This window comes from Protopterus annectens, chromosome 2.part1 (assembly GCF_019279795.1).
Source record: "Protopterus annectens isolate FY-2018-M chromosome 2.part1, PAN1.0, whole genome shotgun sequence".
NCBI classification, from domain to species: Eukaryota; Metazoa; Chordata; order Ceratodontiformes; family Protopteridae; genus Protopterus; species Protopterus annectens.
The window spans coordinates 1,284,354,757-1,284,380,544 of record NC_056729.1 but is presented as its reverse complement, the minus strand read 5'-3'; the positions used below and the strand labels follow the sequence as shown (position 1 = coordinate 1,284,380,544).

At 39.3% G+C, this 25,788-nt stretch overlaps 1 protein-coding gene across 1 annotated transcript in view; it reads left to right on the top strand.

Moving 5' to 3' along the window:
- AJAP1 (adherens junctions associated protein 1) overlaps positions 1-25,522 on the top strand; it is a 1,259,307-nt gene extending 1,233,785 nt beyond the window's left edge. The window contains exon 6 of the mRNA XM_044062794.1: positions 25,168-25,522. Coding sequence (XP_043918729.1) covers positions 25,168-25,189 — 22 coding nt within the window. The 3' untranslated portion in view covers positions 25,190-25,522. The remainder of the gene's footprint in view (positions 1-25,167) is intronic.
- The last annotated feature ends 266 nt before the right edge of the window (positions 25,523-25,788 follow it).

Sequence of the window (25,788 nt, the reverse complement as noted above, 5' to 3'; positions counted from 1 at the left end):
TGATGGCTTGATTGACATGGATATCATATTTTGGGACGTTATCGACTGTGACGCCCATGAGTTTTGTGTGAGTATCTGGGGATATGATTGTGCCATTGCTGGAACTTATAGTAAAGAATGGTGAGGAAGATTTGCAGGTGGGGGAAAAGATGAGCAGTTTAGTTTTGTTGGGATTTAATAGAAGCTGACAGTTTGTGAACCATTTTTCTATATCATTGAAAGTATTCTGGGTTAGGGTTATAAGCTCAGTTGAGGAGGAGGCTGTACATATTAAAGTAGAGTCATCCATGTAATGGATGCAGGTGGCCTTGGGAGTGATGGTGGGTAGGTCATTGTTAAAGACTGAGAAGAGTAGTGGTCCTAGTATGGAGCCTTGGGGGACTTTTAGAGTAATGGGTAGACATGTGGATAGGGTATTCTGCCATAAAACTGCTTGTTGTCTGTCAGGCAAGTAAGATTGGAACCATTTAATGGAGCTACTATTCAATGGCAGTTCCTTCAGGGTGCGGAGAAGCAGTTGGTGCCCCAGCCCAAGGCTGGGGAGGTGATGGTGGTGTGTGCCTGGCCCGTGAGGCTGGTGGTGGAGGCGGGGCGTGACATACCCCATAAAAACAAACTTAATACACCTTCATCTAGAGAGGAACTCCTAAAGACTAACAAAGAACCTAAAAAACAGAAAGAAATCCAGAATCCCGAGATTATAAAAGCCAAAAGCTCAGAAACCCCAGAAGCGAATTTCAAATCCCTATCATTTATATTCTGCTGGTGGCGGTGCGTGGCACATTATGGTGGCGGTGGATAGCTGGAAGTTCAGGTGGGTTTTGGTTAGGGGCTTTAGGCTGTGTGTGTCAGTGTGGTTTGGTTACGGTGATCTGTGTGGTGCAAGGGGAACGTAGCTTGTATGGTGTTGTTTTGTTTGTTTTGTTCATGTAGTGCCGAAGGTGTGGGGCAGGGTTTTCTCCCTGCTTGTATTTCAATGTAGGTCTGCTTCCGTGGGTTTTGGGATTGTCAGGTTTCGGCTTTATGGTTCCAAAAATTTAAAATCGATATATATTATAAAGTGAATATCTATATATATATATATATATATATATCTATATATATATATATATATAGATATATATATATATATATATATATATACATATATATATATATATACATATATATATATAATTTAAATTTGTTTAATATGTCCATTTTCAGTGGAGGCCCAGGAGAAAAGCTCCAAAAAGCAGAGTATAAACAACATTAGGAACAATAGAAATATTTGGGAGATAACATAATATGCAGTTTTCAGTAGGGTGGACAAACATGGATAAAACATAGTAGACAACCATCAAAATCATGCGGTTTTAATTTCAGACACAGTAATACAGGGAGGCCCTTCAAGAATTCAAGAGGGGAGGGACTGGCCTGTGAGAGAGGCTGGCGAGAGGCAGCTGTCATTAGTCGTGGGTTTAAGCAGGGGCGTACCAATGCTGTGTTGGCAGTGTAGTTGAGGCGTTAAGGAGGACAAGGGAGGTGCTCTGGTAGGTAGCATATTCCAAGTTTTTGCCTAATGAGTTGTTTTAGCAGAGCGTAGTGTCCCTGTATGCTGTATGGTTTGATGATCTTATTTAGTGCTGGTGTTTTTTCTCGGTTGATATAGAGAAGACTGAAGCCAATTTTAGCCATCCTAGTTGAGTTAGGTTGATACAATGTGGCCAGCCTAGAGGTAGCACCTGGTGATTTTTGTTGGACAGATTTGATGGCTTGATTGACATGGATATCATATTTAGATCGCTATCACCAGACGCCTATGAGTTTTGTGTGAGTATCTGGCCAGGCTCAAAGTTGTGGCAGGAGGCTGTACATATTAAATTTAGAGTTGTAGCCTAATGGATGCCCAGGTGGCCTTGGCGAGTGATGGTGGGTAGGTCCAGACTGAGAAGAGTAGTGGTAGAGTTAGAGAAGGAGGGAGGCTGATTTGGTGCTGTGGTGGCCAATAGTTTATTTTGGGGGTCAGAAGTTTAAGAGGGTCTAAAGAATTCCCTCTTTGGCGAAGGGACGACATGGGAAACCTTCCAGAGAGCAGTCAAGGTAAGCGGAGGGCGTGGCCTGTGTGGCCCAGTGACGGGGAGGCTGACAGGGTGAGGAGAGGAGGAGGGCATTTGAGGAGGAGGCTGATATATATATATATATATATATATAATTTAAATTTGTTTACCGTAAAGTCCGACTGGATATATGTCCATTTTCAGAGGAGGCCCAGGGAGAAAAGCTCCAAAAAGCAGAGTATAAATACATTAGGAACAATAGAAATATTTGGAGATAAGTATAATATGCAGTTTTCAGTAGGGTGACAAACATGGATAAAACATAGTAGACAACATCAAAATCATGCGGCTTCAATTTCAGACAGTAATACAGGGAGGCCCTTCAAGAATTCGTACACTTATTAGAGTATAAGACTGAAATGCTTAGGGAGAGTTTGCAGGAACAGCAGCTGGTGATTAGTCGGGGTTTAAGCAGGGACACTGCCAATGCTGTTGAAAGTGTAGTTTGAGGCTTTTTTTAAACTGGGTTAAGGAGGATTGGTGAGTAAGTTTGGCAGGTAGCATATTCCAAGTTTTGCCTAATGAGTTGGTGAATAGTGAGTCCCCAGCCACATTTATGGTCTTAGTTGTTTGTACCAGCAGTTTTACAGCAGAGCGTAGTGTCCTCAGGTTGCTGTATGGTTTGATGATCTTATTTAGTGCTGGTGTTTTTTCGGGTTGATATAGTATTTTGTGGGTTATTATAAGTTGGTTGTATCAGAGAAGACCGGGCCACTCTAGCCATCCTAATTGAGTTAGGTTTATACAATGGAGGGTCCTAGAGGTAGCACCTGTAGCAAATCTAGCAACATGGTTGTAACAACTAGCAAGTTTGGTAAGGGTGGCTTGGTTCAGGTTAGTGAAGTGGGGGGAGGCATAGAGGAGGGTAGATAGTAGGTGGGACCGAACGATAGTGGTTCTTGCAAAAGGAGTAAGGAAGGGTTTGATCCTGGATAGGGAGCCCAGTTTTTTGTTGACAGATTTGATGGCTTGATTGACATGGATATATTTTGGGACGTTATCGACTGTGACGCCCATGAGTTTTGTGTGAGTATCTGGAGATATAATTGTGCCATTGCTGGAACTTATAGTAAAGAATGGTGAGGAAGATTTGCAGGTGGGGGAAAAGATGAGCAGTTTAGTTTTGTTGGGATTTAATAGAAGCTGACAGTTTGTGAACCATTTTTCTACATCATTGAAAGTATTCTGGGTTAGGGTTATAAGCTCAGTTGAGGAGGAGGCTGTACATATTAAAGTAGAGTCGTCCATGTAATGGATGCAGGTGGCCTTGGGAGTGATGGTGGGTAGGTCATTGTTGAAGACTGAGAAGAGTAGTGGTCCTAGTATGGAGCCTTGGGGGACTCCTAGAGTAATGGGTAGACATGTGGATAGGGTATTCTGCCATAAAACTGCTTGTTGTCTGTCAGACAAGTAAGATTGGAACCATTTAATGGAGCTACTATTCAATGGCAGTTCCTTCAGGGTGCGGAGAAGCAGTTGGTGATTAACCATATCAAAGGCCTTAGAGAGATCTAGGAAGAGAGCTGAGGTAAGTTTGTTATTGTTTCGATTGGTGTTGATAGAGTTAGAGAAGGATAGGAGGGCTGATTTGGTGCTGTGGTGTGGCCTAAAACCATGCTGAGAGTTGGCCAATAGTTTATTTTGGGTAAGATTGTGCATTAATTGGTTGTGGAAGCACTTTTCTATATTTTTGGCCGGCTGTGATTGTATGGCTATTGGTCAGATGTTTAAGAGGTCTAAAGAATTCCCTCCTTTATGAAGGGGAATGACACGGGAAACCTTCCAGAGAGAGCGGATAGTGGCTTCAGTCAAGGTGCAGTTTTTTATGATCGAGACAGGGTATGCAATGGCATCTGCCCCTTTTTGTAAATATTCTGGTGGGAGGAGATCAGCTGCCAGGGTAGTGGCCTTTAGTTCGTTAATTAGAGATCGGATGGTCGATGTAGATACAGGTTGGAAGGTGAAAGGGAGTGGCGTAGTGGTTGTGGAGGAGTTTTGAAAGGAGCTGTTGGGGGGTAGTTGGCTAGCTAGTGATTCGATGGTTTTGGTAAAAAAGTTGTTAATGATGTTGGCAGTTTCCTTTGGAGTTTAAAGTCACAAGTTGAGGGGGTGGGGTGGAAATTTGTCCAGGGTGGAGCAGTTTGTTTATGCCTGCCCAAAAATTTTTGAGGTTTGTTCTGGTGTTTCTGCTGAAGGTGTTGATAGAAGTTTTTTTTGTCTAACAATGTGTTTTTTTTGGTATCATTCCTTAGTTGTCAGAATTTAATATGGTCAAGAGGGTCTTTGGAGGTGCGCCAATTGTCCCATGCTTTATTTCTTGCTATAATTTTTGGCTTTGGTTCCTTTAGAGAGCCAGGGGTTTTGGTTTTGGCTCTAAGGGTGCGGATAGGAGCGTGGGAATTTAGAATGGAGAGGAATTTAGAATTAAAATAGTCTACAGCATCATCTAGTGGAAGTTCTTTAAGTATGGCCCAATTGCATGCTCTGAGTTCATTCTGAAAGTCAGTGGAGTTAAAGTTCTTGTTGTTTCTGATAGATTTATAAAGAACTTGGTGGTGGTTATCTACTTTATGCTTAATGATGTAAGTGAGTAGGTGGTCACTTATATCATCTGGGAGGGTATCCGTGTTATACAGGTCTGGGTGATTGTTGATAAGAATCCAGTCCAGGATACTGCCTTTGTAGTTGGACTTATTTATTCTTGTGGGTGAGGATACAAGTTGGGTATAGCCATGAAGGTCTATATGGGTGGTGGGAGATTCAGAGGAACAATTGTTCCAGTCAATATTAACGTCTCCTAACACCATAGTTTCATGGGGATATGTGTTGGAAAGCCATTGGAGGAAGTCTTTGAGGGTATTTGCATTGTTGCCTGGGGGGATATAAATGCAGGCAATGAATATAGATTTACTTTTGTTAAGCTGTAGTTTGCTAACTAGGGCTTCTGCATTATTGAACAAGGGGGTTGTTGTGGGGCTAGTGTGATATCTATTGTGTTTTTAAACAGAACTGCTACTCCTCCACCTTTCCTGGTGTTTTGGTCTAGTCTAAGTATGTTGTACCCTGGTGGGATAACCTCATCATTTTTAGTTCCTGGTTTTAGCCAGGTTTCTGTAAGACATAGCACATGAGGTGAGTAGGTAGCTAGAAGGGAATGAAGATTATGGACCTTGTTGATAATAATCCTGATGTTTAGGTGACAGGTCAGGAGAGAGTTAGGGGACCTTGCATTTGGCCATATGTTGAAGGTGGTAGTGGGCTGGGAGCTTGTGGGAAGGGTGGGTCCAGAGTTGGATGTCTCCATCCCTCATCAGAGAAAGTTGTACCGGGATTATTAGTTTCAGCACTTTACTTATTATTTTATGATAATATCTAGTTTTGTGGGAGATGGTCTATGGTCTAGTTAGTTGGTGGTTGTTAAAAGTGGAGATGACAGGTTTGTAGTGAGCTAGGAGTTGGTCTGATTCACTCAAGGTGGAAGCAGAGATGGTATGAGATATGAGTAGGCGAAAGCCACAATAGGCCTGTTTTTCATAGATGGTGAGGAGATATAGCCCAGGCAATATAAATGAGATGAACATAATTGGTCTCCTCTTGATAGTAGTGGTACTTGGTAAGGCATGTGTTTGGAGAATTAAGGGGGTTGTTGGCAGGAAGGGGTGGTGTATGGAGGTGTGGGTTATCAATGATAGGTTGTAGGAGAGGGGGAGTGGTTTATTGGGCTTAAATTTAGCAGTACTGGGGGCATGGAGCGAGCCCAAGCGAAGCGAGGGTGTGCGGAGCAAGGCTATACCAAGTTACAAGGATTTCCAGGGTCTGTGAGTATGCAGGCTTAAAGAATACAACTTTACAGTGTTTTTACTCAGTTCTTTTTAAAGTGAGCTCCAATTTACTCAATTTTACTCAATTCTTTGAAAAGTGAGCTGTGTTGTACTCAATACTGTATTAAACAAAGTTTGTAGCTTAGCCAGGCAATTTCACTCACTGTTGGGAGAAAGCAAGATTTTAACCTGACTTTTATACAGATATTTTGTTACTTCTTTAGCAACTGTGAGATGAAGTAAGCAGGGGGAATGTGTTATACAGGCTGTTTGAGCTGTAGAATGCTTTTTTATTACTTACTACAGCAGCCTGACTAGGGAGTCTAAGACTGTTAAGCTATCTTTTACTATGGACCCTAGGCTAGCTGTAGACCCAGTTCAGCCAAGCAATCTAGTAGCACAACAGTTACACTTAAGATATAGACTTTGCAGTCCTTTTCCTTAACAAGGTGCAGTGCAGGAATGATTTTCTTTTAGTTTTCAGGATATTTCTTTTCAGCACAGATTGAGCCATTTGAGGTCAGGACAGGTGGGGCGGAAAGACCTTGCAGTCTAGTCCTTTTCCTTAGTGAGGGGCAGTGCAGGAATGCATATATATATATATATATATATATATATATATATATATATATATATATATATATATATATATATACACACACACACACACACACACAGACACATATATATGGATCTACATCACTGAAAACACAAATAACCGAAAACTCATAGGTTGGTACAAGGCTATCGGCCCTAGGGCCTATACAAGCCTAGCCATAACAATTCCCTGGATATTTCTTCCCACAATATTTACTTCTCTGGACCCCTGTCTAGACTGACATGATCCCCGGGGTGAATTTCCTATCTTCCATCCAGTCATCAAGGTTCCTTTTGAAGAGGGCCAGTGAGGCGCTCTGCTTGACATGTATGGGCAGTCTCTTCCAGAGTATGGGGAGTCTCTGGGTCAGGACCCTATCCCTCCAGCATGTTTTTTTCATTGTGATGACAAAGCTTAGATCCCTGGAGCGTGTGGCTCTGAGGGATTAGGATTTCTTTAAGTGGAGCATGTCCAACAGCTCAGGGTTTGACATGGCCTTGTATGTTAAGCACAGATCGCCTCTAAGTAGACGATATGCCACAGAGTATAGCTGGAGTTTTTTTAGATGGTCAGCATATGGCATCTGCTTTAGGCCTGTGATTCTTTTAGTGAGGTATTTCTGTGGCCTTTCCAACTGTTGCAGATGTCTTGTGAGGTACATACCAAATGGGGCATTATACTCTATAATGGAAATAATGAGGGATGAGTACAGTGGGACAATGACCTCCTTTTTTCTGGATGAAAAGCCCTTAGTGATGAGGTGTGCCACATAGAAGGATTTCTTGACTGTTGTGGCGATGTGGTTATCGAAAGTGAGACCACTGTCCACCTGTGTCCCTAAGTCTCTCATCACAATTTTGATGTTTAGTGTACTGCCACCTATGTGGTAATTCATGGGTACATGTTTTTTTTTCAAAGGGGATAACTATACATTTGTTGGCATTAAGCTTAAGCCCATGGCTCTGGCGCCGGGCATCTGTTTCTGTAAGGTCCTTTTGTAGAATATCCACATCATTTGGGGATTCAATAATGGCTCCCAGTTTGCAGTCATCTGCGAACTTTGTTAGCCAGAGTCCTTTAGTGTTGGCCTGTACTTTAGAGAAGTAGATGCCAAACAAGAGTGGTCCCAGGACTGAACCCTGAGGTACTCCACTTGTCTGGAGCTGGATTTGGAGTCAGCTACTTTTACAGTCTGGGTTCTGTCAGTAAGCCAGTTGGCAACCCATCGAGTATTTCACTGAATCTCATTTCACTGAACTGCAGTTTCTATATATGGCACTGTGTAGAGTACTGTAAGGAAAGTAAAAGGTATATGCCCTTTTCCCCACTGTAGTGTGATCCTGGAGTTAGTATATATAGTTAGAGGGGGGTGTGAGGGGTACAGCCCCCCACATTAGGGGGGTGTGGTGTGTGTAGCCCCACTTATTTTGAGTACATATTGTCTTCCGGACAAAGTTAGGCATTGGTGTTGTAACTAGGCATGTCTACTGTTTAAAATATATTGTTTTGAAGTTTTTGGTAAAATATAATATAAAACAAACAAGATGGGGGCTATGCCCCCTCACACCCCCCCTTAACTATATATACTAACTCCAGGATCACACTACAGTGGCAAAAAGGGGATATACCCTTTACTTGCCTTACAGTACTCTACACAGTGCCATACATACTAAGTTCAGTTCAGTGAAATGAGATTCAGTGAAATAAGTTTTCAGTAATTTGAGTTTTCAGTGATGTATTCAGGGTGAAATGAAATTCAGTGAAACGAGATTCAATGGAACAAAGCAGACACACACACACACACACACACACACACACACACACACACACACACACACACATATACATACATATATATATATATATATATATATATATATATATACACACACACACACACACACACACACACACACACACACACACACACACACACACACACACACACACACACACACGAGTCTAGGACATTTCACTGAAAGTCAAATTAGTGTGCACTTTTCACTGAAATCTCAATTCACTGAAACACATTTCACTGAAAGTTATATATCACCTTTTCCCCACTGTAGTGCGACCCTGGAGTTAGTATATATAGTAAGGGTGGTGTGGGGGGCAACGCCCCACACACTGGAGGGTGTGGGGGTCTAGCCTCCCACATATTTTAAATATTTTGAACTATATACATGGATACTTGCAATTACAATATATTACTGTTTTCTGAACATAATATATACTTAAAATATGTGGGGGGGGCTATGCCCCCCACACCCCCAATGTGGGGTGTGATGTCCAGTACAGTGGGGAAAAGGCGGTATATAACTTTCATTGAAATGTGTTTCAGTGAATTGAGTTTTCAGTGAATTGTGCTTTCAGTGAGTTAGTACATATAGTACAAATCAACAACCAATCCAAAAATTCCTCTCTCCTGCCCATTATGAGAAGCTTATTGTTGATTATAACATGTACTGAATAAAACAAATTTATAAACAGCCATTTAACTTTCAGTGTCCTCAGGCACAACCCCTCATCATCATAGAATTTTCCACAGGCCGATAACGCATTTCATATCAGCGTTCTTTAAATATCATTTGCACAATCTGTTCTAATTGTCATTTCCCCTTCCTATTACCTGACGAATCTGGGCATCTTGGAGCAATGCAGCAATTGCCTCATGTACACAGACAACCCTCTCCCCCTACCAACCAACACTCCAACCTTTGAGAGATGCACTTATAAAGCCAAACTGGAAGCAAAGCTCTCTTCACCCAAGAATGGACTAGACAGTCAAGAGGAGAAGGTAAACACTTGCACCACACCACACTCATCACATAGTCCCTCAAAAACGACACCACCAAAACACGCACATAGAAACACAAAACACACACCTACATTTGCGGAGGCTCTCAATAAAAACCTGCCCAAGCCTCAGGGACCTCCAAAGCAGAAACGCAAGCAAACTCCACCCCCCAACACAATCCAAATGACACATAGCCCACAAACTCAGTGTGCCACTCAACCACAGCCCATAAGGCATAACAACGTACCCAACACTCTAGTCATAGGTGGCTCTAAAGTCAGGCACACTGATGTTCCACTCACCAGGCTAAACAAGGAGAAAGTTACTATCAGCTGCCTGTCAGGTGCCAAGATCCGCCACATAACGCACACACTCAGGTCACTCCACAAGTACAAATATGACATTGTCATTGTCCATGTTGGTGTGAATGACCTGAGATGTACCTCCCTGGACTACATGAAGAGAGACATGGAGGAGCTCTCCAATCTTGTAGCACAGGTAGGTATGACCCTAGCCCTGAGTAGCATCCTGCAATCACTCAGAATGATACCACAGTACAAGGACAAATGATTGACTTCAACAATTGGCTAAGCTTCTGGTGTCATTCTAAGGGGATCCAGTATTTGTCTGCCTGGGAAGACATGATCGAAAGACCATGATGCTTTGCCAGAGATGGTCTGCACCTGTCGCCCTTGGGATTCAGGATACTGGCTAAGGCTCTTGCCACCCCTATAGTGCCACAAGGTTCAAATGACAAAGTCACCACTGTAACAGGTTAAAGCAAGCAAAATCTGAGGGTAATGCTATTCAATGCTAGAAGTCTAAACCTCAAAATGCACTCACTCGTGGCACTCCTTAAAATGGAGAACATCAACATCTGTGCAGTGACAGAGACCTGGTACAAAGCTCCAGAGAGCACCCCTGCGTTACCAGGCTATAATTCATACCACACCTTTCGGCCACCTAACCCGGAACAAAGCACTAATGGTGGCGGCGTGTTCATATTCATTAAGGATATCCACACCTCCAGGCTAGTTGCACAGCATAATGCATCCGAGATTATCCAAGTTCAACTAACTCTGGGCAAGACCGCAATCCAAATTGTAGCTTGCTACAGACCCCCAACCATGCCCCAGGATTTTCACTCCTCATTTCTTGATACACTGGAAAGTATTAGGGTACAACCCAACACCCTATTAATGGGCAATTTCAACTACCCCACCATTAACTGGGAAAACTACTCATGTACCAACCCTTTTGCTCAACGTTTTCTGGAATTCATAAATTCATACGCCTTGGATCAACTTATTCACACCCCCACCAGGGGCAGCAATATCCTAGACCTGGTCATTACCAACATAGGCAACTGGTGTTCCACACCAGAGGTCAATTCTTCATTGGTCAGATCTGACCACAAGCTAATCACCCTAGACATCCACATCCCACCCCCACCCAGAGTTAGGGAAACCACCATAAAAAACTTCTCCAAAGCCAACTTCACACTTCTTAAGACAGAAGTGGAAAACTTCATGACACCAAAACAGTGTAAGAAACTTCTCTGTGTGGAAGATTTTTCAGTCCATATATTTCTAGTTAATCACTGTATATTAATCAGATCAGACAATAGTAGTAGAAGTAGCGAACGTAAACCCGTCAAGTCAAAAAGTAATAATAGAAAATATATAATTCTACAGCATTACTAAGTATTCGAAAGTAATCCAAGCAAGGCAGGCCATCTGTTTCCAGTCGAAAATCCTTTATTAAGTTTTTTTTTTTTTTTTATAAAGGATTTTTGACGGGAAATAGACGGCATGCCTTGCTTGGATTACTTATAAAACACATTTATAAACAGCCATTTAACTTTCAGTGTCCTCAGGCACAACCCCTCAACATCATAGCAATTTTCCACAGGCCGATAACACATTTCACATCAGTGTTCTTTAAATATCATTTGCACAATCTGTTCTAATTGCCATTTCTCCTTCCTATTCCTTGTCATGACAATTGCCAACAATTGTTAACATGGCATAAGTTGAACAAAAGAAAAACATATACAAGTTTTCACCATAGTTTTCAAAAATATATCAGTTCCTACCCCCAGTCCCCTTACCTGTCTTCAGAAAACCTTCAGCTCACTCTAGCACTTTTTTACTCTAACTGTCCAAGGCCACATCATCCCATCAGAAATCTCTGATGGTTGCACAGATGACAGTTCAGATACTGAATCCGACTTTATACCTTATTACTCAATGCTATGAGTCTAAATAGAAACATGACTGAACTTCAGGATCTTATACAACTCCAACACATTTATATTTGTGTAATTTCTGAGACCTAATTTCAGTGAAGTGACTGCACTCCCTCTATAGCAGGGTTTAGTGCCTGTCATTCCTTCAGGCCTTTGGGCAGTTGTGGGGGAGTATCTGCATTTGTGATAAATATGATTCATAGACTCATCGATTATTACTAGGCTAATGACCCAGGGAAGCCTTTATAAGCATAGCCATGTTTTCATAAAAGAATAATGATGCCCTGTATCCAAATAGGACATTGATGTTCAGGCATTTATAAGCCACCTCTGTCCATAAGGGGCATGGGAGCCAGGCCTGGTGTAAAGTTCCTATTCCTCATCCACTGTTCTAGGGTGCATTTAAACTGGGTAATAGACAAACTCAGCTTCACATGGATGGGAAGCCTGTTCCATAGGAGGTGCAGTCTCCGGGACACATATCTGTCCCTCCAGTATGTTCTGTTTAAGTCACAGACAAAATTCATGTCCCTAGACCTTGTATTTCTGGTACTTCATCTCAAATAAATTACCCATGAGTCCAACTTTGAGCTCCAAGAGAACTTAAGTTGAATTTTATTCCATTGCTATCCACTAATCCCCATTAATGTCCCTCATGTCATGGAAATTACCCTAATGTCACTGAAGAGTTAAATATCAAAACAAATACCTTCTTGCTAGGGGATTTCCATTACTTAAAGATTAAATGCATAACAAATCTAAAATGCAAAGTATGCAGATGACTCAACATTAATATGTGCAACCGGAACAGTAAATAAGCTCCAAGGCATTACCCAAAAATCTTTCTCCTCTGTAGAAACCTGGCTCAAAGAATCAAACCTCCTACTTAACCCCAAGAAAAACAAGTTAATGCTTTTTACTCAAAAAGTTGCCAAAATCAAAAACAATCTTTTACCATAATGTCAGCAAATAATGCTGTAATTGAAACTGTAACTCACAATAAACTTCCAGGCATTAATAATATTTGACAGTCTCAAATATGACTAGCGTATACTGCACACCATAAAATTTACACACCAGAAACTAAGCTCCATTTATAGCATCAATGGATTCCGTACAGATACTGCAAGAAAAACTCTAGCCACCACCTTCTTACTGCCAACTATCGTATATGCCACACATATCCTAACAAATATAAACAATACTCAAAGAAAGAAACTTGCCTTCTGCTACAGTAAAACAGTTAAATGTTCCTGCAATCTCCCTCATATGACCCATCATTGTCATAGCTTAAATCAATTCAATTGGCTTGACCTACACACCTACCCAACATATTCACAACTGACTACAGCACCCAAACTCATTCATCATCCAAAAAAATATCCGCTCTACAAAATTTAATATTGCCCTGCTGTCCAGCAAGGGACATCTGCTCTAGTAACAAATTCTTATGACTTACAAATAAGTCAAAAAATGTTTTAGGAGAGTCGCTCTACTCCCAATCAGTTGCTAAACTCTGGAACAGTATCCCGACCCAAATAAAACTCTTTGGCAAACTCAATAGTTTTAAACCACTGCTTAAACATCTTAACCAATCCTGGTCCTGCACATGCTCGTCATAAGGTTAAGACTTTGTGTTCACCATATGATACCTCCAAATACACTCCTTAAACAGTATACTCTCATACTCTCACTGAGATGACAAAACAAGTTTTACATATAACTGCTGCCTGTATAATCCACTAAGCTGCATGTGTACTTTCTCTTTAGTAACTTCCACCTCTGTAAAAGCTTAGATTGTATAAATGTAACTGCTGTTTATGTATACATGTAAATAGAAATGTAATTACACAGTGTTTAACTGGAACTTAGTATAATGCAATGTAAGTAAATGGAGCATCTCTCCCTGGTCCTCCACAGATAATGGATATTACCCAGTCCAACTTTCTCAGTAAACAAAAATAAATAAATGGCATGCTTACACCTTTAAGCAAAGATATGCCAAGCATTTCCTGGATCTTATTAATGCCAATGCACAACAAATTGCAAAACTAGCAACGAGTGGCTCTAACATTCTCAACCTGGTCTTTACCCACCGAGTGTCTATCTTTACTCCACTCTTAGTCTTATCATTCTTATTTAAATATAACCACAAGTCAGTTATCTTCTCTGTCAGCCCCAGTAGTACCACCCCACCACAAAAAGTAAGCTTCTGGAAAACTCTGAACATTCTCCAACAATTGCCTACAACTGGAAACAACTGAGAGACCTGCCAAGCATACCTCTGACTTCTACCAGCACCTGAACAGCTGCACAGAAACGTACTGACATACATGTCAATGGTAAATTCACAAATAAACCTCTCTAGTGGAACTCCTGTATTAATAAACTGTAAGAAATACACATACACTTATCCCAGGACCACACTGAAACATGCCAAGAAGAAACGTAAGACTACTATTAGAACATGTAAATCAGGATACAAGCTTAAGGTCACTAAAGATGACAAAAAATGCAAATCTTTCTTCAGTTATGTCAAGAAATTAAGGAATTTTAATGCAACGAGCTTATCTATAATGATATCACATATTCCATTCCCAAGGATGCAGCCAATATATTAGTAGAGAAACTTAGTGCTAACTTTAATCCCACTTACCCACATTTTTGAGATTAGTACCCCTCAAAAAGTAGTTTCACCTGAAAATACTTTGGAACATGTCTTAAAATTACTGTCAAAAACTAAACATAATATTTCCATGTGACCAGACAACATATCAGACTGAATTCTCATTAGTGCCAAATAAGTACTACCTACACCTCTTCTTAAACGTTTTTTATTAATTAATTTATTTATTTACATTTGTTTACCGGGAAGGTCCATAGGATGAGGTGAACCCATTTTCAGTGGAAGCCTGGGGAGGAAAGCTCCACAATAAAGTTAACAGTACACAATTTGATCAAAACAATGAATCGTATTTACAGAGCACAATACATGACATTATACAGTGCACATAGATCATTGTAATCAATAGTGTCACTTAGGAGCCATTTACAGTCATTTTACAGTAATAGTTCTCAAAATAAATATGCTTATAGTGTAGAATATATGTTTCAAGATTATCAACACTTAGAGGCTATGAATAGTTGGCAAATTACTAGGGCAGTGCAAGCATGTGAGTTTTGCGGAATTGAGAGATAGGAGGTTGAGAAGAGTAAGAGTACAGATAGAATCAGCTGTGGTGATGTGGAGGAGAGAGTTAGGTTTTAGGGAGTGTGGTACTAACACATATGCCAGTCTCAGCCTATCCACAAGATATGTGCCTGATGACTGAAAAGCAACTTCTGTAATTCCCCTACACAAAAGTCACCCCCTCTGCAGACCCAGGCAATTATAGGCCCATAAGATGTTCTATATCTTTTATGCAAAGTCATAGAACATCTAATAGTAAAACTCATTTATGCAGACTCAAGTATCTTTACAGATGTAGATCCCAATAATTTTGGTTTTGTGACATGCAGCTTCTGATCCTATCACTAGAAAGCATCTTTATAAAAGGTCACAGTGGATGTGGGCAGTGCCAAATATTATCTCAATTTGTCCAAAGCTTTTAATGCTATCCCCATGCTAGTATTGTGAAAATTAGACCAACAGTGTAAACCACTATGCAGTCTGCTAGATTGAAGACTGAGTTTCTGACAGATCCCTGGCTGTGACAGTTGCTGGTATCCTCACTGATCACAAAACTGTAACTAGTGGGATACCACAGGTGTCAGTGATGGACCTTGTCCTGATTAACATTTATTTTTAGACATCACATATTGATAACTGCAAAATGGGCATTGTTTTCTGCTCATCCACTGATACTAAACCACTCCTGCAAAGCTGTTGTACTGCAAATGATCACAAGTTAAAAAGTGCAGCATAGTAGCATTTGTTAAAAAAGCTGTTTCCATGTCATATGTTTTTATTGGCACTCCTCTTCAGGCAGACACTATCATAAGAAAGCTAGATATTTATCTGGGCAATTCTATTTCATTCAATCATTTTTCCAACATAGTCAGGAAATCATTATGTCTGGCTCAGTTAATTTCCAAGGAAATGTTTTCAAGATCCAAAGACGTCATTCTGTCTCTGTACTCATCCCTTATCTGACATGTCATTGAATCCAGTCCCCCTTTATGAATCAAGGCATACTGCTCAGCTTGAAAAGCATGAAAGATAACTTAACAAGAAAATCAAAGGCCTTAAATCTTTCACGTTTTCTGATAAATTAGCACAACTCTCCTTATAGTTAATAGCCTACAATCTGCTTCTTAGTTTTGTCTTACTTTTTAAGCCAAGAAAGACCCAGTCTCACCTGAGGTTCTCCTTCTTTACAAAAAAATGTAGCTTTACAAACATCTGTACTACAGACCTAAATCTATACCAACAAATAAACAACACTGAATGGAAAGATAGGGTCCTAACTCAGCATATTCAATGCCTACAGAATAAATTACAACTTCAAGTAAAATAAAAGTACTACTTTGGTAACCTTTAAGGTTAATCCTGATGATGATATGGGTACACACAAATATATACCATGACTGGCAGGTACATCTCTACTTGATTTCAGATGCAAACACCATTCAGTGCTTGTAAATGGAGATACATACTTTTAAGTGGTTGGTTTTCGTAGATTTATAGATTGTTAAATGGCTAATGACCAAGGGTAGTGAGGGGGGTTTTCTAAGCCAAACCAATCTTCCCCAAAAGAATAATGATTTCATGTATCCAAATAGGACATTGAGAGCCAGGCATTTATGTTACCTTTGTTCGTAAGAGACATGGGTGCCAGGCTCAGTATAAATTTCCTGTTCCCCAACCACTGGTGTAGGTTGCGGTTAAATTCGGCTTCACTTGGATGGGAAGCCTGTTCCATAGGAGAGGCAATCTCTGGAACACATATCTGTGTCTACAGCATATTCTACATAAGTCACAAACAAAATTCAGTTCCTTAGACCTTGTATTTCTGGTATTGTTTGACTTACAAATATAAAGGAGAATAATAAGTGTGGGGTTTATGGATGCCTTGTAAGCCAGGCATAAATCATCCCTCAGCAATCTATGGGAGACTGAGTAGAGGGAAAGGGCTTTAAGGCTCTTTGAATAAGGCATGCTTATTCCTGTCCTCTCCATGGTGGTCTTTCTCTTTCCTTTTCTTCTTTATGGAACTTCCATGCTTCTGCTATATTTATATATTGTCCTATCCCATGCCGATGCCATCAGTGTGGCTGGATAAGTTGCAGTCTCAGGAAAGTCTATGTTAGTTAACTTTCTTTTTAAGTAATTTGTTTGCTTTCAATATTAGTATAAAATTGCAGAAAAATCTTCTACAAGTTTAACATGACTTTGTTCCCATTGTATTCCTCTCTTTTTTTCTAGCCTCTTGTGGGAAATGAACTCAGGGTCATGAGCAGGTGTCCTGGGATTCCCATCTCCATTTTCTTTCTTCCAACTCTATTAATTCAATCTACTCTGAATTCAATGTTTGTATATTTATTCCTCTTTTACCACATTGTCCACAATGTCAGATAGATACTGGATGTGTATGTTCTCTGGGATGCCAATTATTCACACATTATATAACAGATTTCTATTTTTCAAGTTATCCACTATCGTTGAAACACATGTATTTTTTTCAAGTAGCTCTTGTCACTTATCTGATTCTTCCATTATTCCCTCTTTCTTTGCTTATTCTCTTCCACTTTAGAGATGATCTGTTTCTGTATGTTTTGAAGTGTATCCTAAGCAGGCAGTCTAGCTGCATGGTTGGTCTCCACAATGAACTGAATCACAAAAGATATAAAAACAGTACTATTAACTTGTCTTCTAGTTAGCCTCTTTAAACTGAACAAGTAGCTCATTCTATACTTGCTGTGATACTCTGGCCATGGCACCTAATTGTGTGCTGCTCATTTCTGCTGTAACTGCAATTACCATGTTGCTGGAAAGATAGAGAATAAACAAGAGAGTGAGAGAGACAGAGAGAGAGAGAGAGAGAGAGAGAGAGAGAGGCTGAATTAAGCTGACATTTCTTCCCAGGATAAGCACCCCCCCCCACTCACACACACAAAATGTGTGTTTGAAGGTTAAAATCTTCTTAGATTAATAGTCTAGAGTGTGCATATTGAAGGAAGTAGGTCATCATCTCAGTCTAGCATCTATAAACTGAAGGGGTAGGATGAAGCAGATGTGTTTAAGGTTAAAAACCAGTGTGAAGAATAGTTCAGTAGATGCATGTTGGGGGAGGTAGGGCATACACTACGTCTGGTACTGCTAGGACATACTCTAACTCTAGTATTTTCATACCTGATACTGAGATGAAGCAAGATCACATTAAAGTATTTGTTTGAGGTACAGTAGAGGTCTGCCTGCTGTGCAGAACAAACAGTTCACATGCAAAATATAGGTTTGTACTAATGCCACATACAATAATAAGCAAATTATTTTTACCTTACAGATACGAGAGTCCCACAGAATGGTACTCATTCCAGATGTCCCATAAATTATAGGTAATGAATTAAGGGACAGGCCTGTGAAGTGAAATTCAGTGTTTAAAGCATGAATTGAGCAAAACTCATCTACCACAGGTTTGTTTTACTTTTGTTTGTGGCATTTTGGGGGAAACATTTGTATTCTGATTGGAAAGGGCTACAAAACATTGCCACCAGCCCACATCAATCTGTGCTGATCATGATCTGCATATTACACAACCTCTTTCTGCTAGGATTATACATGGAGAAATATTTCCATCCTGTGTTTGTAAGAAAAAACAGTTACAAGATGTCAGAGAGCCATGGAAGGTAAAACAAAGACTTATCCATTACTGCAGCTCCTGTCAAAAGTGTGGCAAAATGTGTCTTTTAAATAGGGATAAGAGTGAGGGAATAGCTCTATAAATATTGCAATGCAGCTCCTTGTAGAAGCAGAAAGGATAATGAAACAGTAATTATTAAGATTCAGAAAGTACAGTAACAGGGTAGCAGTTTTTGGGTAATTGCTGCTGATCGCAAAATCAGGAACAGAAGCATTTTTTTTTGTTTTCATCACTCATTTTCCTGCAGAAATCAGAAGTCCTAAGAAACGACCGAATATTCATAAAACACCATAGTCATGGGCAATATCAACCAGATTAGCATTTACCAATATCATCTTAAAATCTGTGAGTCAACATCTATTATCAGTAATTGCTGGAGAACAGTAGGCGTCAGGCATAAAATGGTTCAGCTTTTAAAACAGAAGTGGCAGACATTGCTTCCAGTTTGTTGCTGAAGCCTTGGTTTGCATAGCTGAATTCATATGCTTGTTATACTACTGAAGAGAGAGCAAAGGAGATTGACTGCATCATTAAATGCACACAAAACCAATACCATCAAAACTACTAAGTCTAGAAATTTAAATTTTGCTTGTGTCATAAATAGAACATGCTAGAGGGACAGGTATGTGTCACAGAGAATTTCCCTCTCCTGGAACAGGCTTCCCATCCATGTGAAGCAAAGTCCTTCCCTAAACATATTCAACCATAAAATGGACCATCGGATGAGAAATCGGAAATTCATTTCAGATCTAGCACCTATGAACCTAATGGACAGAGGCAGTCTGTAAATCATCTCCTGGCTTACATATACCCCATAAAGTAACCTTGAGGCACAATAACTCTTCGGATACATTCAGGTTGCCTGACTGGGCTTATAAATTTCCCAGGAGTTATTAGCCTAGTATGGACTTATGAACCTATAAATATCTTGTAGAAATTTGAAGGCTGCCTGTGGCACCCGTGCCCAGGTCCAGCAATCAAGGAGCCTTAATCCTCACCAATAACACCAGAGAGGATGTCTCATAAGAGAGGAAAGGATAACAAATACACAAAGTAAAGTGCAATTTCCCTTAAGAGCAGACAGAGATCACAGTCAGTTCGGGGCAGGTCCCCAATAAGACTTCCCACTGGTGCAGCTATAGGGCCTAGATCTCAGCCTAGCTGGCAAGCTAACCTCCAGTACCCTCTCTGTCCAACCAGTGCTTTGTGTCCCTGCCCAAGCAGCTGACACAATTTCAGATAAGTATTTATACAACTTCACAGACACTACTGGGAAAGGCTGACACAGATTCTCCAGCTGTGCCCCTATACCCAGACTATATGGTAGTAATTCCTGCCACCACCAGCTAATAATTATCAGCTACCCAAAGGTCCTTAAAAGGGTGTCCAATTATTGCTGTGCAATATTATTATCCAGTTGTAGTGTAACTTAAGCAATTGAGGCTTACTGGAAGGGCTTAGTGCAGAATCACTTATAAGCATGCAATGTACTCTAGAGCATAAATTATCTCTACATAAACCAGCCACAGTTGAAAAGGGTTTAAAATATTTAATAATAAATACTAAAAACAGAAGACAATACTACTGCACCACAGTGCCATTCAAGAGTTCAGAGATCACACAGAAACTTAAAATAACTCAGTAGTGCAGTTCTGACATAACAGAAAAACACTTATTCTAATCTTTATAATCATAGTTATTTCTACAAGAAAACACACTTATAAGATAGCTTACTTAAGACACAGGCAGTGCTGAGTTAGATGTCCAAGATCAAAATGCTTAATAATCTCTGGTTTTCACTGTTTAAATTGAAACTCCAGTTCTGATAAACATTACATCATCTTTTTCACCCTTCCTGGAGTTCCCAGGCTACACATTAACTGCATTTACATTCTTTTACACTTAGAGCAATAAAGAACATTCCGCATGTAAATTTTGGTCATTAACTTTAGCCTTAAAACAATAAACAGGAAGCTCCCATCCAGCCGGACTGGAGATGACTTGTAAAACATCAAAGGCAGTGATGAAATAATTTTAATTTCAAGGGACCAACAAGAATTGCTTGACGTAGCTTTCTTTACAGCAGATGGCAATGTTGCCACATTGTTTTAAGTTCAACATTCACAGTATTTACAAATAATAGAATTGTGTACCAAATCTATTTGACTAGGCTGGTAGCCTTCAGCCATCTCTACCAGTCTTCACATTTCTCCACCCATCTCTACCCAATCTTCACACTGCCTATTTCTACAGGGGTCTTACATGAATTTCCCTGATCTTCCATTTGAAGCAGAGCCAACTTTTGATCTTACTGGTAGTTTTATTAGTTAGATGTGGAGAGAATTTAGCCCTCTGGCTGAGATGGTTTAAGAGGAATTAGCCCTCATCCAAAATGCTTTGATTGGAAGCCCATTTCATTGCTCATTCTCAATCAAAAAGGCTTTAATGAGCTAGATATTAGAAAAGAGTCACAATAGTGATGTTACACTTGCCTGCAGCTCAGATATAATAAATGTCAGCAAAATAGCATTTATCAGAGGCTGTGATACATAGTGCAGATTAATATACAATAAAAAGTTCTGCATCTAAGATAATGCCCGGTAGGCCTATTTAAATTATAAAGAGTCAGTGCTGCTGTAGGGCTGTCTGAATTCCTGAGAGAAAGACAGTGAGATGGGGGGGGGTCTTATTGGGAACTAGTACATACTCACAGACATCGCTATGAGATGAGAATTTTGACTCTGAGAAATGTAGCACATTACATATGATGTGTAAATGTGAAAACTTTTTTTTATTTATTTTAAAGTGAGAAAGAGAGAGAAAAAGAAAGAAAGATGAGTTTTCGGTAATGTGAGTGCTTCATTTGCAACTTAACCAACTGAAGATGGTCCTCAATCCCAGGCTTCATATTTAAGTTTTATTTACTATTATAATATAACAATGTGTAATCTTCTCCCATCATAATTTTCTGTCACATGATATCCACTTACTCATGACATTAGAAAATAATGCTATCATGCATCCCATAAACTCATTAAAACAGAGATGCTGAGGAAGAAATATAAAAAGTCTCAATATCCAGGTTGTCACAAATCCTGGAAAATATATAGGATCATAGGAGATTACTAGGCTAACTTAGAACCTTTTTAAGCCTAGCCATTCATATCCCATTTTTCCCAATTATCAATGCCCATGGGGTAGAATGGCTTTTGTATATGCCTGTGTCTTAGGATACCTACAAACTGCCTTTGTTCATAAGGGCCACAGGCAACAAGCCAGGGAAGAATTTAGGATTTCCCATCCATTGGTCCAAACTGCTTTAAACAGGCTTATGGAAGAACTCTGTTTCACATGAATAGGGAGTCTATTCCAGAAAAGGGTTAATCTCTGAGACATACACGTGTCCCTCCAAAATGTTTTGTTTATGTCACAGAAGAGGTTTAACTCCTTAGATCGGGTAATTCTAGAGTGTGTAGCAATTCCATCAGGGCTGGATCAGAGAATACCTCGTATGTTAGGCATAGATCACCCTTCAGAAGTCAATAGAAGATGGAGTACAAGAATGGGGGGGGGGTGCATTCCAACAGCATTCTCTTATATTTGTGAGTACCATATCCAGGATATTTGAACCCCTAGTAGGTGTGCAGACTTAGCCATTGCAGGGTGTTTGCACTGACAAAAATCAGAAATCTTTAAACTTACATGTTAGGAGTTGTACATGTACCCCAGTTTATGATGGGATTGTTGAAATAATTCATGAATATTGTACTGGACTGAGTTGTGAGTGACTGCAGTAAATTCAAGTATGTAATAAGGATATCTTGTGTCATAGACAGAGACCTATAGCTACCAAGGATACAGTATGGGACTTTACCTAAGGTTATTTGCAAATGGAGTAGCTCAAGCATGTCATATTCTTTGATCAATCTTAAGGTGTGCTTACTTTTTATGTACACTGATACACCTCCACCGCTTGTTCCTTCTTGTGTGGTAGCTGGTCTAAATGTGTGGAAGACATTATACCCTTGTACAGCTGTCTGTCTTCTGTGGCTTTAAACCATGTCTCAGTAACTGCAAAGATGTCAACACTCTACAGGGTTAGGAGTGTGTCCTTTGAGTGAAGCTTCTTGTTGGGACTCCTAGCGTTATCAGCATTTAAAACAGGTCTACGATTAGAGCAAATATCAGTCTTCAAGTGAGCATGTGCATTGCAATCAATGAAAATATCAGAAGACAAATTTCAGGCAAGTCTCGGTAAGATTAGTAATACAGTATCTACGGTTTGCATAAATAGCAGTTGCTATGTATGAAATTGTTTATATCAGCATATTCAGTGGGGTAAATGTCTCATTGGATATGTGGATAAGAAGATAAAAGCAGGACCCACAAACAAGATAAAATACATGCACCATCATACTCTACCTATGAGCATCAAAAGTAGCCCATATCTTTAGTCCCAAAGCATGATAGCAGGTGAGGCTTATGGAATTGAGAATGAGTGAGAAATAATGAACTCATTTGCCATAGTCCTGCTCAGGATTTGATAATAATGAAGGTTACTCAAGTTTATAATTCATACTCCCTTACTAGATTTAGGAAATGAAGCAAACACTAAATGGGGCATACTTTTATACAGCAGGTAGACTAAGCTGTAGTCTAGGAACTAACGGATTTTGTTGTGCATGATGAATGAAGTCATAAAGCAGGGAAGTCAAGTTAAAATATGTTTTTCCATGTGAACTGCCATCTAAGCTGGCACAATAAAATAAAATATTTGATTATAAAATAATAGTAGTAATTATTCTTTTAAATCTTTTGTAGTTCACTTTTTTATTTATGAAGTTATTCTTTGATATGAACACACTATCGGGTAGGTTAAAACATGCAAAGATATGTGTAAGTTTTTGTAAATGAACGTACAGAAGTTAGTTATGGACCTGAGATGAAATGATGTACATTTTCTTGTAAGTAACTGTTTTATTCAGAGGAATAAGTTACTGCCAGAAGCTGTAGTCAAGCATACTGTATCATTCACTTAACATTGTTTTTTATTCTACATTGACCATGTTTATTTTACATATGTAGCCCACACAAGTAGGTCATTACAATACTGGTACTGCATATATGATTTTGGTTTTCCTCTTGAATTTTGTAAAACTGAACAAACATATTTCATCTGTCTATAAGAGTATCACCTTGCTGATAAAGAAGATTATGTTAAAAGCATATTAGAAATTATGCAATCTATAATCTTCTATACTCTTTCTTGAATCCAGCCTTAAGCATTCTCAAACAATTGTCTTCTAAACGTTTCTGGCAGAAATATAGCGTTGTTAGTGGCATACTTCTGAACTGTCCAGATTTTTCTAGAATGTAAAGATTTTTCTTTCATATTTTTTGACGGTTTCTCATAAAATTTGTGGTTTTCTGGCTAATTACTGAGGATTGATGTCATTAAATTGTGACATACATTTGAGTTTCAAACTTCATATCCTTCAGAAAAGTAAATGCTAATGCAAAAATTTTTATTCTTGCAACTTTCTAAGTTTATAAGAGTAGCATTTAAATGTTGTCCCTGATTTCAGCCTTTGTCTTCCTGTTAGTTTTGGCTTTGCCCATTTTTTTTCACTTGTAGGTCTATAATGTTGAAGGCCAGACTAAATAGAACAAAATATGCAGCGTAGATCATGGGCAAGTATTTATCATTTAAATAGACTCATTTCTTTCTGTTTAAATCCTAACTAAAGTGTTGATCCATTGCAGATTAATAAATCATTAAATGGCCTTTATACAAGCAAAAAACAACTTTCATAAGACAAGAAGGCCTACCAGAAACTGATCTCCATGATAAGCAGTCCATCCCAAATGCATACAAATGACAGAGTCTACTTCACATGGTTGAACTCACTATTCGTCGAATGCCTCTTCGTTGAATACTATTTGTCAAAGTCTTTATCCGTCAAAAGATTGTTTCAGTGAAATTTTTCCCACAGTAAGTAACCAGTGGGCAATTATCAGGAATTTGTCCTTTTCCCCACTGTAGTTCAATCTCGGATTTGGTATATTTAGTTAGGGGAGGTGTAGGGACACAGACTCCCATATTGGGGGGGGGGTAAGGGTGCATCCCCCCCACTAAGGTGTGTTAAAAAAATCTGTTTTGTTGCGGTCGGTAGGATGGCCCACTGGTTACTTGTGTTGGAAAAAAGCTTTGCAGAAACCATCATTCGATGGATGAAGATTTGACAAATAGGGTCTGACAAATAAGCATTTGATGAATAGTGAGTTTAACGATGTGATACAGACCCCAAATGACATTAGTATATTTTGATTGGGCACTTGCCCAAAATTAACGGTATGGCAGGAGGGGGAAAAACAATGCCAAAGAAGAAGAACATACAGAGCAGTTCAGGCAGCAGTTTAATGGAAAGAGGTTATGCACTCATCCACTAGCCTACCAGAACATTGTCTGATACGATTTTGTCGCAAAATACACTGAGTCATTCTTTTCCAAGCAGAGCTTTGTTACCAAACAGAAAAATGTACATTTTAGACCACCATTTATTTTATGACTAGTTTTAGAATTAGACACATCTGAATTATTAATGCAAACATTCTCTAAAAAGGCAATATGGAACAGAGTTAGTTCTATGGCAGACACTGTGCAAATAAATTTAGCTAAAATGAATCTGACTCCTGATTTAATTTCATGTTCTTAACTGATTTATTTTTCTTTTCTTTCAACAGAATTCCTTTAGTGAACCTGTGAACAACACAGGCAACATTTTGTACTCCAGTGGGACTCAAACTGAACAGAACTTTGTTGGACAGATTTATTTTTATAAAATCTAATGCCTATACATATTGTTATATTAATGAATATTTATTTAGAAAAGAGACATGAACACATGGAAAATAATGAACCAATAATGGACTTTTTCAGATAAAGACTATGGACATTTCCAAAGGATTCTTGGATCTGGACTGTGATTCTGAACCTGTGCCAATAATACCATTATGTGCCATGTGTGTTTGATAGACACTTCAGAAGCTGATGTACATTAAATAATGAACATTAAAGAATGCGATACATTAAAAGTGAGGATATTCCCTGTTGGTAGAAACTCTGTCTGCATCAACACTCTGAACCTCTTGTAAAATGAGAAGAACATAAAAGGGATTCAGAATTTCATACTTGATATGAAATATGTGTTTTTTGTGTGTGTGTTAAGGGTATTTATATTTTTAAGTAAAGAAGACGTAGACAGCCCCTTTCACCACCCCTGTTTTTGTACTGCTTCTTACAAATGTGGTCTTTCAGCCTTATTTCTCATTACCCTGAAAATAATTGCATTAAACCAACACAAA